At 36.4% G+C, this 12,450-nt stretch overlaps 1 protein-coding gene across 3 annotated transcripts in view; it reads right to left on the reverse strand.

The window, feature by feature from the left end:
- The window catches only part of VPS13A (vacuolar protein sorting 13 homolog A (S. cerevisiae)), a 159,579-nt gene that overhangs the window by 100,243 nt on the left and 46,886 nt on the right, over positions 1 to 12,450 (reverse strand). For all 3 annotated transcript variants that reach the window (XM_004677556.2, XM_004677558.2, XM_004677559.2), the window contains exons 18-21: positions 6,876 to 7,065; positions 6,673 to 6,787; positions 3,783 to 3,919; positions 1,175 to 1,304 (exon numbers count right to left, since the gene is read on the reverse strand). In XM_004677556.2, coding sequence (XP_004677613.1) covers positions 1,175 to 1,304; positions 3,783 to 3,919; positions 6,673 to 6,787; positions 6,876 to 7,065 — 572 coding nt within the window. The remainder of the gene's footprint in view (positions 1 to 1,174; positions 1,305 to 3,782; positions 3,920 to 6,672; positions 6,788 to 6,875; positions 7,066 to 12,450) is intronic.

The raw sequence follows: 12,450 nt of genomic DNA on the forward strand, positions 1-12,450 counted from the left end.
TCCAAGGAATTTCAGGCAATAGTAATAAAATAACATTTTTTTCCTCAAATCCTTTCAAAATCTAAAGTATTAAGTATGGTTCATGGGCTTCAAAAATTAGTGAAGAAAATCTATCAAACATATCAAAATACAGTTATTTCCTGGGAAAAACTGATGAATTTCTATATAAACGATTTATATAGAATTTCTATATAAACGATTTATATTTGCCTATCATACACTTCTGGATTTCCTTCTACATCAACTACAGTATGACAAAAACAGTCATATTCTAGTTCACTATCTTAAAATGAATACAGTTAAAAGAAATAAAATGTTCCAGTATTATATAAACTAACATTATTAATGATCATTGCTTCTCCTTCATTACTCACAGCTAAAATGTGACCTATACATCATAAACCTCTGAAACTGCCATCAATCCAAAGTTATTAGTCTGTACACATGTAAATTTCTTTTTCTGTTGTCTTCGTCCCACTCTGTAGTATATATATCAAGGCTTTAAAATCCTTTAAAATAGGGCCCTCCCTGGTGGCACAGAGGGTTAAAGCAGTGCACTAAGAAGCTTAAGCCAATTCCCGCCTGCCCCAGAGGAGATCCACATGGCCTCATAGACCTCTCCTGACCCGCCTACTGCTCCCCTCAGCAGAGTACTTCGTCCATCTCCCCAGTCTGTTCCTGGTGAATCCTCTCACCCTCCGCATCTCTGGCCTGTACCCAGTTCTGTATGAATAAATAAATAAATCTTTTTTTAAAAATCCTTTAAAATATGTATCAATGCTTTTCAAAGATTGGAAAACATTGTCCTAGATTTTAATTTCTCAAATCTCTGTACCACTGACATTTGGGTCAAGTAATCTTTGGGTGATGCAGCTTCCTCTACACTGTATGTGGCTTAGCAGCACTCCTAAAGTTCATTACCAGTGTCAGTAATGCCCCCAACTCTCCATTTTAGACAACAAACACATCTAAAGACACTACCAAATGTCTTTAGAGAGGCAAACATTACTACTAGCCTAGCTTATAATGCTCTTAGTAAGTATGTACTATCACCTCTAACTCAAAAAATACAAAATTTCTAACATACTTAGGATAAAACTCTTCAAACAAAATACTTAAACCTAATTAATGACTTCAGCAAAGTCAATCAATCAATGTTTCATAATATACTTACCAACTCTGCTATAAAGCAGCTGTATGCTTGTAAGCTGAACATCAAAAGAATCATAAGCTATATGCATTATCTCTTCAAGTTTGGCACCTTGCTTCACATCTGGTAATTCTGAACGACTTTTACTCGTCACCTTGAAGTTGATTTTAATAATTTGAGAATGCAAGTATTTCAAAATGAAGAGTTTTTATCATTCAAACTCTAATATAAAAATTTAGTAGGAAAGGATAAATTCACAACTTAAATACACTATAATTGTTTATCATGAATATTCTTACCTATGACATGAATAAGGCCAACCATATTAAATTTTTACGTATTAAGCTATATTTCCCAATTACTTACATTAAAAGACAGGAGTGGCCCTCCCTGGTGGCGCAGCGGGTTAAAGCACAGCACTGAGAATCTGAAGCCACTTCCGCATGAGTTCGATTCCCGCCTGCCGCCTGCCCCGGAGGAGACCACATGGCGAGCCAGACCTCTCCTGACCCGCCCACTGCTCCCCTCAGCAGTGTACTTCGTCAATCTGCCTGTTCTGCTCCCCACTCTGTCTCTGGTGAAGCCTCTCACCGTCCCTGAGCCTCTGGCCTGTACCCCAGTTCTGTATGAATAAATAAATCTTTAAAAAAAAAAAAAAAGACAGGAGTAAAGTCATTCCTGGAGAATAATTCACATAATTTATTTTTATTTATTTATGCATATAGAAATGGAGTATAGGCTAGAGGTATGGGGAGTGAGAGGGTTCACAGAGAGACAGATTGGGGAGCAGAATAGGCAGATTTACTGAAATATACTGCTGAGGGGAGCAATGGATGGGCCAGAAGAGGTCTGCCTCACCATGAGGGTCACCTCCCTGCTGGGGATTGAACTTGTGCTGCAGTTTCATAGTGCTATGCTTTAACTGGTGGCACCACCAGGGAGGGCCCACCACATAAAATTTTTTTAATATTGTGGGCTCTCCCTGGCAGCGCAGCAGGTTAAAGCACAGCACTAAGAAGCTAAAGCCACTTCAACATGAATTCGATCCCCACCCTGGAGATGATCCACATGGCGCTGGAGACCTCTCCTGACCTGCCCACAGCTCCCCTCAGCAGTGTATCTGGTCAGTCAGCCTGTCCTGCTCCCCACTCTGTCTCTGGTGAATTCTCTCACCAATCCTGCACCTCTGGTCTGTACCCCAGTTCTGTATGCATAAATAAATAAATAAATCTTTTTAAAGAAGAATATTTTTAAATCTTGGATTTTCGTAAAAACAGAGATAAATATAGCTCAAAATAATTTTGAGTTTAGGACATATTTGGATAACTATACTGAGAAGAGATTAAATATTAAATATTAAATATTAAGATTAAATATTAAGGTAACTGACTTGGAATCCTAACACTGCAATTAGGTAATCCTAAGCAAGTGTATTTCCTCTTTCCTGGCATGCTATGTCCACTACTTTTTCCACTTTAAATATCCCAAAAATAATTTCACAACAATAAAGATTTTATTCATTCACACATGCAAATGCATATACATACACACTTAAACATTTTATTCTATTTTATAAAGGAAAAAATTGGCTGTTTGAAAGATAGTGAATTTTAGGCAAAAGACTAAGCAAACCTCCTAAGTCATGAACAAACCCTTATTCCTGACCTTATGCTCTTTTCACTATACCACACTGCCCTTGAAACAACTCCACAACCAAATCAGTAAAAATAATTAGCTGTATGAACTTTATTTTATAAGCTGTAAAATCAGCAGCTGTCTACATAATTACTAACTGAACAGTTAAAAAAAAAAAGGATGATGTTAGTATCAAGAGAAGACATATAGTTGTCAAAAAATATTCTAATATTATCCATCCTTTCCTGTATCTTCAAACTGTTATAGTTACTATTCCTCTAAACTTAATGACCTAATAGTGCTATTCAACAGAACTTTCTGCAGTAGAGGGATTGTTCCTTCTCTGAGCTGTACAGTACAGTAGCCACAAACCACTCATAATTATTAAACACTCTATGTATAATATGACAAACGAACTGAATTTTTAATTCTACTTAGTTTAAATAATCACAAGTTCACCAACCATATTGATCTAGAAATATAGTACAGATCTTAAAAAAAAAAACCCTATCCTCAAAACTGAGGAATAAAAATGTATATGATGGGATAAAAAATATCTTAGATAATTCATAAAGACTTCATAAATTAGGATTACCTAACATACTAGATGTTAGGTAAATACTAAATATCAGTATCTAAACAACTTCATAAGGATGAAAATATATGTATCAGATTACTTCCAGAACTCTCTCATTTTATATGACTTATTGAGTAATAAATCTAATTTTCAAAAGAAATAAGGTCCTCCAGCATTACCCTCTAATTATATACATAGGACAGTTAGGCACTTCTGTCCTACAGAACTTAAGTTTGTTCTTAGAATATAGGAAAAACAATTAAATGCAATTCTACTTTATTCACCAGAAAGATTTCTCAAATCCTATAATCTACAGTAAAAAAAAAAAATCAATACACTAAATCTAACTGTCTAAAAAACAAAAAAAAATTAAAAAGAAACAACTATATTTCATGTTATAAAATAAGTAGTAGTATATACCTTTAGATGACCAAGATCCAAAAGAAGGAGGTTTGATGCAGGGCTAAAAATTCCATCTTGTGGGATAATAACATATGAAGCCTTCAAATTAATCTTGAGATCAAGAACCTTTTGTGTTTCAATAATATACAGTAGACCTGCATAAAAGTCAAATTTCACAGTGAATAGTTTTCACAACCCACAACCCAGTGATAGCCAATCTTAAAATAACATTAAATTTGTATTAATTTAAAAATGACCTTGAGTAAAATTTTCCAATATTAATTCAAAATGTTTGCTAGTAAATGTGTACACTCCTAATGAAATTAATTAAAAGAACTGGTATGATTCTTTAAATAAATATTTTTAACCTATAAATTCAACTTGGGTAAAATTACAGCGATACAGACCTTAAACAAGTGGTGTGAAGCATCTATTCGTAGCAACAATATTAAACTCCATATAATTTTTTCCTAATTTATGAATTTAATAGATATCTTTATCAATATTTGGTATTATTATAACAAATTAAAATTTCTACTATTAAATCTTCTTCATTAATGTAACTGGAAAAGTATTAACACTACTTTCTCAAAGAGATCTTTCTCTGCCAGTTTTACAGATGGCGTTTTCTAGAACTCATTAAATCTGCCAATCTTCAGATTTATGACACACACACATGAATCCAAAAGTCCACAGTGGGGTATATTATACTGAAATTATAGAATATAAAGATATAAATGTAAGTGTAAAAGAAAAAGGACAAGTAAATTACCAAAAGAGCAGCAAGCCTGCTGACACCTAAATTCTCAACATCAACAGTGAAAGCCAGAAGACAGAGTGTTTACTGCGTGTACTGTGGGAAAATAACTGCCAGACTTTAATTCTGTATTTAAAGTATTTTTCAAAGCTAGAACAAAAAAAAATGTTTCAGATCAAAACAAAATGTTTACCATCAGCACACTTTCACTAAAGAAAACCTTTGTAATGAACTTCCAATAGAAAGGAAATAATCTCAGATAAAAAGTTTGAGGTGCAAACAGGAATAAAAAGTTATGCAAGTAGCTAATAAGGAGGCAAGTCTAAGCAGTGTTGACAACACACAAAAAAATCTTAGGAAGTTAAAAAAAGGAAAACAAAAACAACAATTATTGGTATAAATCAGGAGGATGGGAAATGGCATTTAAGTGTTACAAATTGCTGGTAGAAGGTTAAGATTTTTTTCATTGAGTTTATATGTTGACAAAAATGGATGCTGTAATTTACCAAAGTAAAGAAAGAAATGTTTAACTTTCAAATGTCAGACTGTGAGATGGGGGAAGTGAAGAAAATAATGGCTGAGTTTATACAAGGAAGGCCAGAAACAAAAGGAAAAAATTGCAAATATAGATAGAAAAAACCCAGTATGCTGTTGGTATGAAAACCTAAAAAATAAAAATACCGGGCAAAAGTAAGGGCAAAAAAAAGAAGTAGTATGCAAATGAATGAAATTATAATCAAAAGAAAACTATAATATCCTTATTAACATCAGATCACAGGCTTCTTTTTAAGTACTATGAATGCCTAACAAATTAAAGCATTAGTAAAAATACAGAATGCCGGCCCTCCCTGGTGGCTCAGTGGGTTAAAACACAGCACTAAGAAGCTAAAGCCACTTCCGCATGAGTTTGATTCCAGCCTGCCCCAGAGGTGACCACATGGAGAGGCAGACCTCTCCTGAACCACCCGCTGCTCCCCTTAGCAGTGTACTTCGTGGATCTGCCTGTTCTGCTCCCCACTCTGTCTCTGGTGAAGCCTCTCACAGTCCCTGAGCCTCTGGCCCGTACCCCAGTTCTGTATGCACAAATAAGTAAATCTTACAAAAAAAAATACAGAAAGCCAACTTCAAACAAATCAAAGACTTGGTTCACAGGAAATAAAATGACATTAAAAAAAAATAGGACAGGCCCTCCCTGGTGGCGCAGCGGGTTAAAGCACTGCACTAAGAAGCTGAGGCCACTTCCGCATGAGTTCGATTCCCACCTGCCCCAGAGGAGATCACATGACCCGGCAGACCTCTCCTGGCCCGCCCGCAGCTCCCCTTAGTAGTGTACTTCGTCGATCTGCTCCCCACTCTGTCTCTGGTGAAGCCTCTCACTGCCCCTGAACCTCTGGCCTGTACCCCAGTTCTGAATGCACAAATAAATAAATCTTTAAAAAAAAAAAATAGGACAAAGCTACATCTACACTGAAGTATTGATCATCGTGTATTTCTCATCTGTGTTCACTAAGATGTGATATATATGGTAAATGTGACCTAACATACAATTATAGATATTAAAAATACTTGCTTTCCAAATATTTGGAAAATGTTTGTGAAATATTTTCTATTACCATATTATCAGTCAGAAAGCAAGTCTCATGAGATTATCACAAACCACTAAAATTATATATACTATCCTTCTATTTGTCTATATAATTTAAAAATGGAATCTAATTAAAACTTTGTGCCAAAAAATGGCTTTACTGTTAAATTATGCAAAATATTAAAGAAATAAGTTGATTATATTATACATAAATTATCCAAAAGAATAAAAAAGGCACTTTGTCTTCTGAGAGCAATGGATTAAAATCTTGAACTTGTTAACAAGAAAGGAAAACGACAGGTGAGGTTCTGTCATGAGTAGACTGTTAAACACCTAATGAAATTTTGCAATTAACTTAATGGGTTACACCTTTCTGAGTTAAAAAAAAACACATATATACATATATCTAAGTATTAATCTGAATTTAAATATAAAACTATCAGTGAAGCTGTCTATAATCTACACATGTAATCTATAAAGTATAATTTACTATAATCAGTTTAACATAACTAAAATTTTAGTATAAGGTATACCACTTAATTCACTAAAATAACACCACCATTTACCTGTTGCTGTTTTATCACGAAATTCTTCAAGTTTTGTCAAAGTTGCTGAGGTGAGCTGTATTAGATGTACGTCTTTTGGGGGTCTGAAGAATTCCACTATACTATTGACTGTTTTCTGTTAAAATAAGTATCATCAACGTGAGAACACAAACTTAAAAGCAAACTGAACTATATTAAAACGTAGAAATCAAAAATAAGCTTACTGCATCATATATCATTTCTAAAGGTTCAGCTTCTATGATACACCTTTGAGAAACAACTTCATCTAATGGATTTATTTCAAATATAATTTGGAAGAGTGATGTAGCATCATCTAGTGAAGACAGGAGGCGGGGTTTTTTTGAACGGTCTGGTAAGCCAGTAACATAAAATGAATCTATTTTAGTTTCAAATCTGTAAGAAAGAAGTCAACAATTAGCAATCAAAGCAATTTTAAAGTTTTTTAATTGAAAATAATAAAACTTAGTGAAAATAATTTTACTTTGCATTTCCTATTACTACATTCCATTCACATAAATTAAAATATACAACTAGTCAATCTGAATTGACAGATTATTTCTCAAGGAGCCCTATAAATATGTTGACTTATAAATAGAAAAGCTATAGTAGATTAGGGATTTTCATTCTGCAACAATGGAGCCTGAAAGTCATCATTCCATATGCACAATAAATGAAAATCTTAATAGGCTGAAAAAATCAACAACTATTCCTAGCATTGAGCAACCAATTGCCCCCAAAACTGAAAAGACAGACAAGTGAATGCAAGGAATCATAACTGACCAAAGCAGACTCACAAAAGGAAAGGATAAGGATACCAGGGTTAGAGTTGGAAAACTGGACTGTAATGATGAATGGACGGGGACTCAGTGTAGAAAATTAAACAGTCAAAACCTCAAGCAGAGTCAGCAACAGAGGAGTCCCCACAATATTTAGAGCTATACCCTCAAGAATTTGACCAGATTCTCACAGTAAGAAAAATCCCCTCTTCCATCAGACAAGAGAAAAAGGGACTCATTTAAAAGTGTAATAGAGCACTTATTCTGTTCTTTTTTTAAGATTAATTTATGCATTCAAAAACTAGGGTACAGCTGTTTGGAGGTTCCTCAAACTTTTTAACATGGAACTTCCCTACGACCCAGCAATCCCACTCCTAGGTATCTACCCAAAAGACACAAAGACACCGATTGAAAAAGTTACCTGCACCCCCATGTTTATTGCTGCTTTATTTACAATTGGAAAAACATGGAAGCAGCCCAAATGCCCAAAGTAGATGACTGGATTAAAAAGATGTGGCACAGGGCCCTCCTTGGTGGCACAGTGGGTTAAAGCTGGCCTGTACCCCAGTTCTGTATACTCCTAGGTATCTACCCAAAAGACACAAAGACACCGATTGAAAAAGTTACCTGCACCCCCATGTTTATTGCTGCTTTATTTACAATTGGAAAAACATGGAAGCAGCCCAAATGCCCAAAGTAGATGACTGGATTAAAAAGATGTGGTACATATATACAATGGAATATTCAGCAACCAAAAAAGAGAAACACATGTCTTTTGCAGCAACTTGGATGGAGCTGGAAAAGATCATGCTTAGTGAGATAAGCTAGAAAGAGAAAGAAAAATACTGGATGGTTTCACTCACAGCAGGAGTATAATGGACCAGGAGAGAAAATAACAAGAATAATGAACAGCCATGTAGCAGAGACATTTTGTGGGGATGGAGTGGGGAATGGAATCAAAAATGGGGGGGTGGGGAGGAAAGTGCATGGGATTATGGTGGTGGGACACGGATGACTTGGTGACGGGAAACCCGCGGGGATTACAATTGAGATGAAAAAAAAAATGTACAAAATGATGTAAAAATAAACTTATAAAAAAAAAAAAAAAAAAACTACGGTACAGGCCAGAAGTGCCAGGGATGAGAGTATTCACCAGAGATAGTGTGGGAAGCAGAACAGGTAGATGTACTGAAATACACTGTTGAGGGAAGCAGTGGGCATGACAGGAGAGGTCTACTGTGCCATATGGGTCAGCTCCCTGATGGCCAGGGGTCTTGTGCTGCAGTGGCTGGCAATAGCTTAACAGCACTGTCTTCAACCCCTGCACCACCAGATAGGCCCTCATTCAGTTCTTCTTAACAAGGCCTGTCCTCTGGCGAAAGAAGGCAACCAAAACGTAACCTAATACAAGTATTATCAGAACCAAGCGATCTATGAAATCAAAAACCCCAACTCCAGTCAGGTTTACCACTCCATAAGAGAAAAGGGAAATACCTAACTCTATCCAGCCCATTCAAGCCATCCTGTTCCATTTAAAGGATAAGGAAAAACTTAGGAACTCTTGTGAAGGATTCTAACCACATGACATTCTGGAGAAAGGTAAAACTATGCACACAATAAAAAGGTATTATTGTGTTTGGGAGGGTAGAATGGGAAGTGAATAGGCAGAACAGAGGATTTTAGAGCAGTGAAAATATTCTGATAATACCTAAGTCATAATGGGCAGATGTCATAATGTATTTATCCAAACCCACAGAATGTAAAATACCCAGAGTGAATCCCCGCATAAACTATGGATATAGTGTGGTTATGATCAGTGTAGTTTCACCCTAGGTTTAAAATAAAAAATGTAGAATTCTGGTTAGTTTTGACAACAATAGAAGTTGTATATGTGTACTGCCAGGATGTATATGGAGAATGTCTAATGTTACTGTAAGCCCAAACTGCTGTAAAACAGTAACGCCTTAAAAAAAAGTTAATGGTGAAGGGAAGTAAAGGAGGCAGCAGTACCCCTGGTTAATGGTAGATGATAACTGACATCTATTGATATGTGTGCTGTTATACATACAGCTGCTGAGGTAAGAAATAGTACAAATGTAACCTAAACATTCTTCTAAATTAATGTTAACCCAATTTTTAACAAAAAAAAATTAAGAGTATTGTCACTGAAAAAGAAACTCAAAGACATTCCTGGTCGTAAAGTAAACAGACTAGCCAGCAAAAATGTCAGAATTAACCTTTTTTACAAGCCTGGGATTTAATTTTAAAAACCTTAATCACCCAACAAAGTGCTTAATGGAAAAAAAAAAAAAAGCTAGACTTTACAAAGAAAGAAAGCACTTTAGCATTTCTACTTAATTGCCTAACATTCCCCAACTCTCAGTGCAGAAGTCCATTCCTTATGGGGTGTGGTGGAATCAGGGAATTAAACAAGCTGTTATTTCCACATTGGCCAAAATTCATTTGTCAAAATCATAATATATAATGTTGGGCCCTCTCTGGTGGTATAATGAGTTAAAGCACAACACTGCAAAGGAGCTACAGCCGCCTCAGCTACCACAGCGTCAAGAGGGAGGTGATCCACATGGCGTGGCAGACCTCTCCTGTCTCTCCCACTGCTCCCCTCAGCAGTGTACTTCATCGATCTGCCTGTTCTACTCCCCACTCTGTCTCTGATGAATCCTCTCACCACCCCACACCTTTTGCTTGTATCCCAGTTCTATATGCATAAATACATAAATCATTAAAGTATATATAGGTAGATAATATTATTTGGTATCTTTGGGAGGAAATAAAGACAGAGGACTCTTCAGTGATATTAGTGATCTGAAAAAAGAGACTAGAGATTATCCCTAACCTCACTACCATCTAAGGGCTCATCAAGAAGTTAGAGCAATCCAGGATGTAGGAAAGTTTTTTCACTGAACCCAACTATGCAGGGACCCTGATCATGGACTTCCAGCCTTCAGAACTATGAGAAATAAATTACTCCTGTTTATAATGCTTTCTGTGGTATTTTGTTATTGCAGCCTGAATGGGCTAAGACATGAGACTTCTTCTGAAAGTTCTGTGGTCAAATGTTCTGATCTGCCTAACATATGGTTAAGGCACTAGTGTAGATGGTGATTTTTATACTCCTTGGCCACCTCACTATCCATGACGAATGAACTAAGTTGCACTCATTTTTTCCACAAAACTTAATATGCATCATAAACCTAAATTTCAGAAAACTGAAATTAAACATCATCAAAACTGAAAAACTTTGTACATAAAAGAACAGAGTTAAGAAAGTAAAGACAAAGTACAGAGAAAAAAATATTTTCAAATCTACTGAGTCTGGTATCTATAATATATATTCCTGTAACTCACAACAAAAACAATAACCTTTCATTAAAAATGGAAACAGTTGGGCCCTCTCTGGTGGCACAGCGGGTTAAAGCACAGCATTAAGAAGCTAAAGCCACTTAGCATGAGTTCGATCCCTGCCTGCCCCAGAGGTGACCACATGGCGCGGCAGACCTCTCCTGACCCGCCCGCTGCTCCCCTTAGCAGTGTACTTCATCAGTTGGCCTGTTCTGTTCCCCACTCTGTCTCTGGTGAAGCCTCTATTGCCCCCGCACCTCTGGCCTGTACCCCAGTTCTGTATGCATAAATAAATATTTTTTAAAAATGGAAACGGTTAATTTAAACAAATGACCAATATCCATATGAAAAGACATTGAGTATCACTGATCATTTGGGAAATGCAAATCATAACCACAATGAGAAGCCACACTTCTAACCCACAAGAATGGCTCTAATTTCAAAAATTAAAGCCAGAAAATAACAAGTGTTAAGGAAAAATGTGGAAAAATTAAGAGTTCTGGATATTGCTGGGTGCAGTGTAAAATTACATAGCTATGTAGAAAACAGTTGGGTGGTTCTGCAAAAAGTTAAAAATAGGGCCCTCCCTGGTGGCGCAGCGGGTTAAAGCATAGCACTGGGAAGCTGGAGCCACTTCCACATGAGTTCGATCCCCGCCTGCCCCGGAGGTGACCACAAGGCGCGGCAGACCTCTCCTGACCCGCCCGCTGCTCCCCTCAGCAGTGTACTTCGTGGATCTGCCTGTTCTGCTCCTTGCTCTGTCTCTGGTGAATCCTCTCACCCTCCACATCTCTGGCCTTTACCCCAGTTCTGTGTGAATAAATAAAATCTTTAAAAAAAAAAAAAATAGAACTGCCATGTGACTCAGCAATTCTACTCCTAGGTACATACCAAAAGAACTGGTGTTCAACCAAACCTTGCACATGAATGTTCACTGCATTTTTATCAAGCAAAAAACAAAGTCGGGAAGAACTTGTATGGTCAGCCACAGATGACTAAGTAAATAAAAGTGACACATACATACAATGGAGTATGATACAACAACCTAATACATATACCATGGATAAATCTTAAAAGCATTATGCTAAGTAAAATAAGCCACACACAGAATCATAAACTGTATTAATTCCATTGATAGGCCCTGCAGGTTTGGTAAATATTTACAAACAGAAAGCAGACTGGTATTTTCTAGGGACCTAATTATTGAGTGAATTGAATGTAATCGAATGTAATTATTTAGTGAGTATAAGATTTTACTTGGTGGATAACAATGTTTTGACCTGATAAAGGCAGTTCATGTGTAATAAGAATATTCAAAATTCCAGTGAACTGTGCTTTTCTAGAATGGCTAATTTTATGTTATGTAAATTTCACTTCTTTTAAGAAAAATCTCACTAAAAAAGTTATTTGATTAGTAAATGCCAGCACTAGAAATACTCAAATTGCTAAATTTAGGAATAAAAAAGGCCATTACTATCAAATTACTAAAACTGGGAATGAAAGAGAACATTACTATCAACATCACAAAAAGAGGGAGAGATGGCCCTCCCTGGTGGCGCAGCGGGTTAAAGCACAGCACTGAGAATCTAAAGCTGCTTCCGCATGAGTTCGATTCCCGCCTGCCCCGGAGGTGACCACA

The sequence above is a fragment of the Condylura cristata genome, unplaced genomic scaffold (assembly GCF_000260355.1).
Source record: "Condylura cristata isolate star-nosed mole 26May11 unplaced genomic scaffold, ConCri1.0 scaffold00006, whole genome shotgun sequence".
Taxonomy (NCBI): Eukaryota; Metazoa; Chordata; class Mammalia; order Eulipotyphla; family Talpidae; genus Condylura; species Condylura cristata.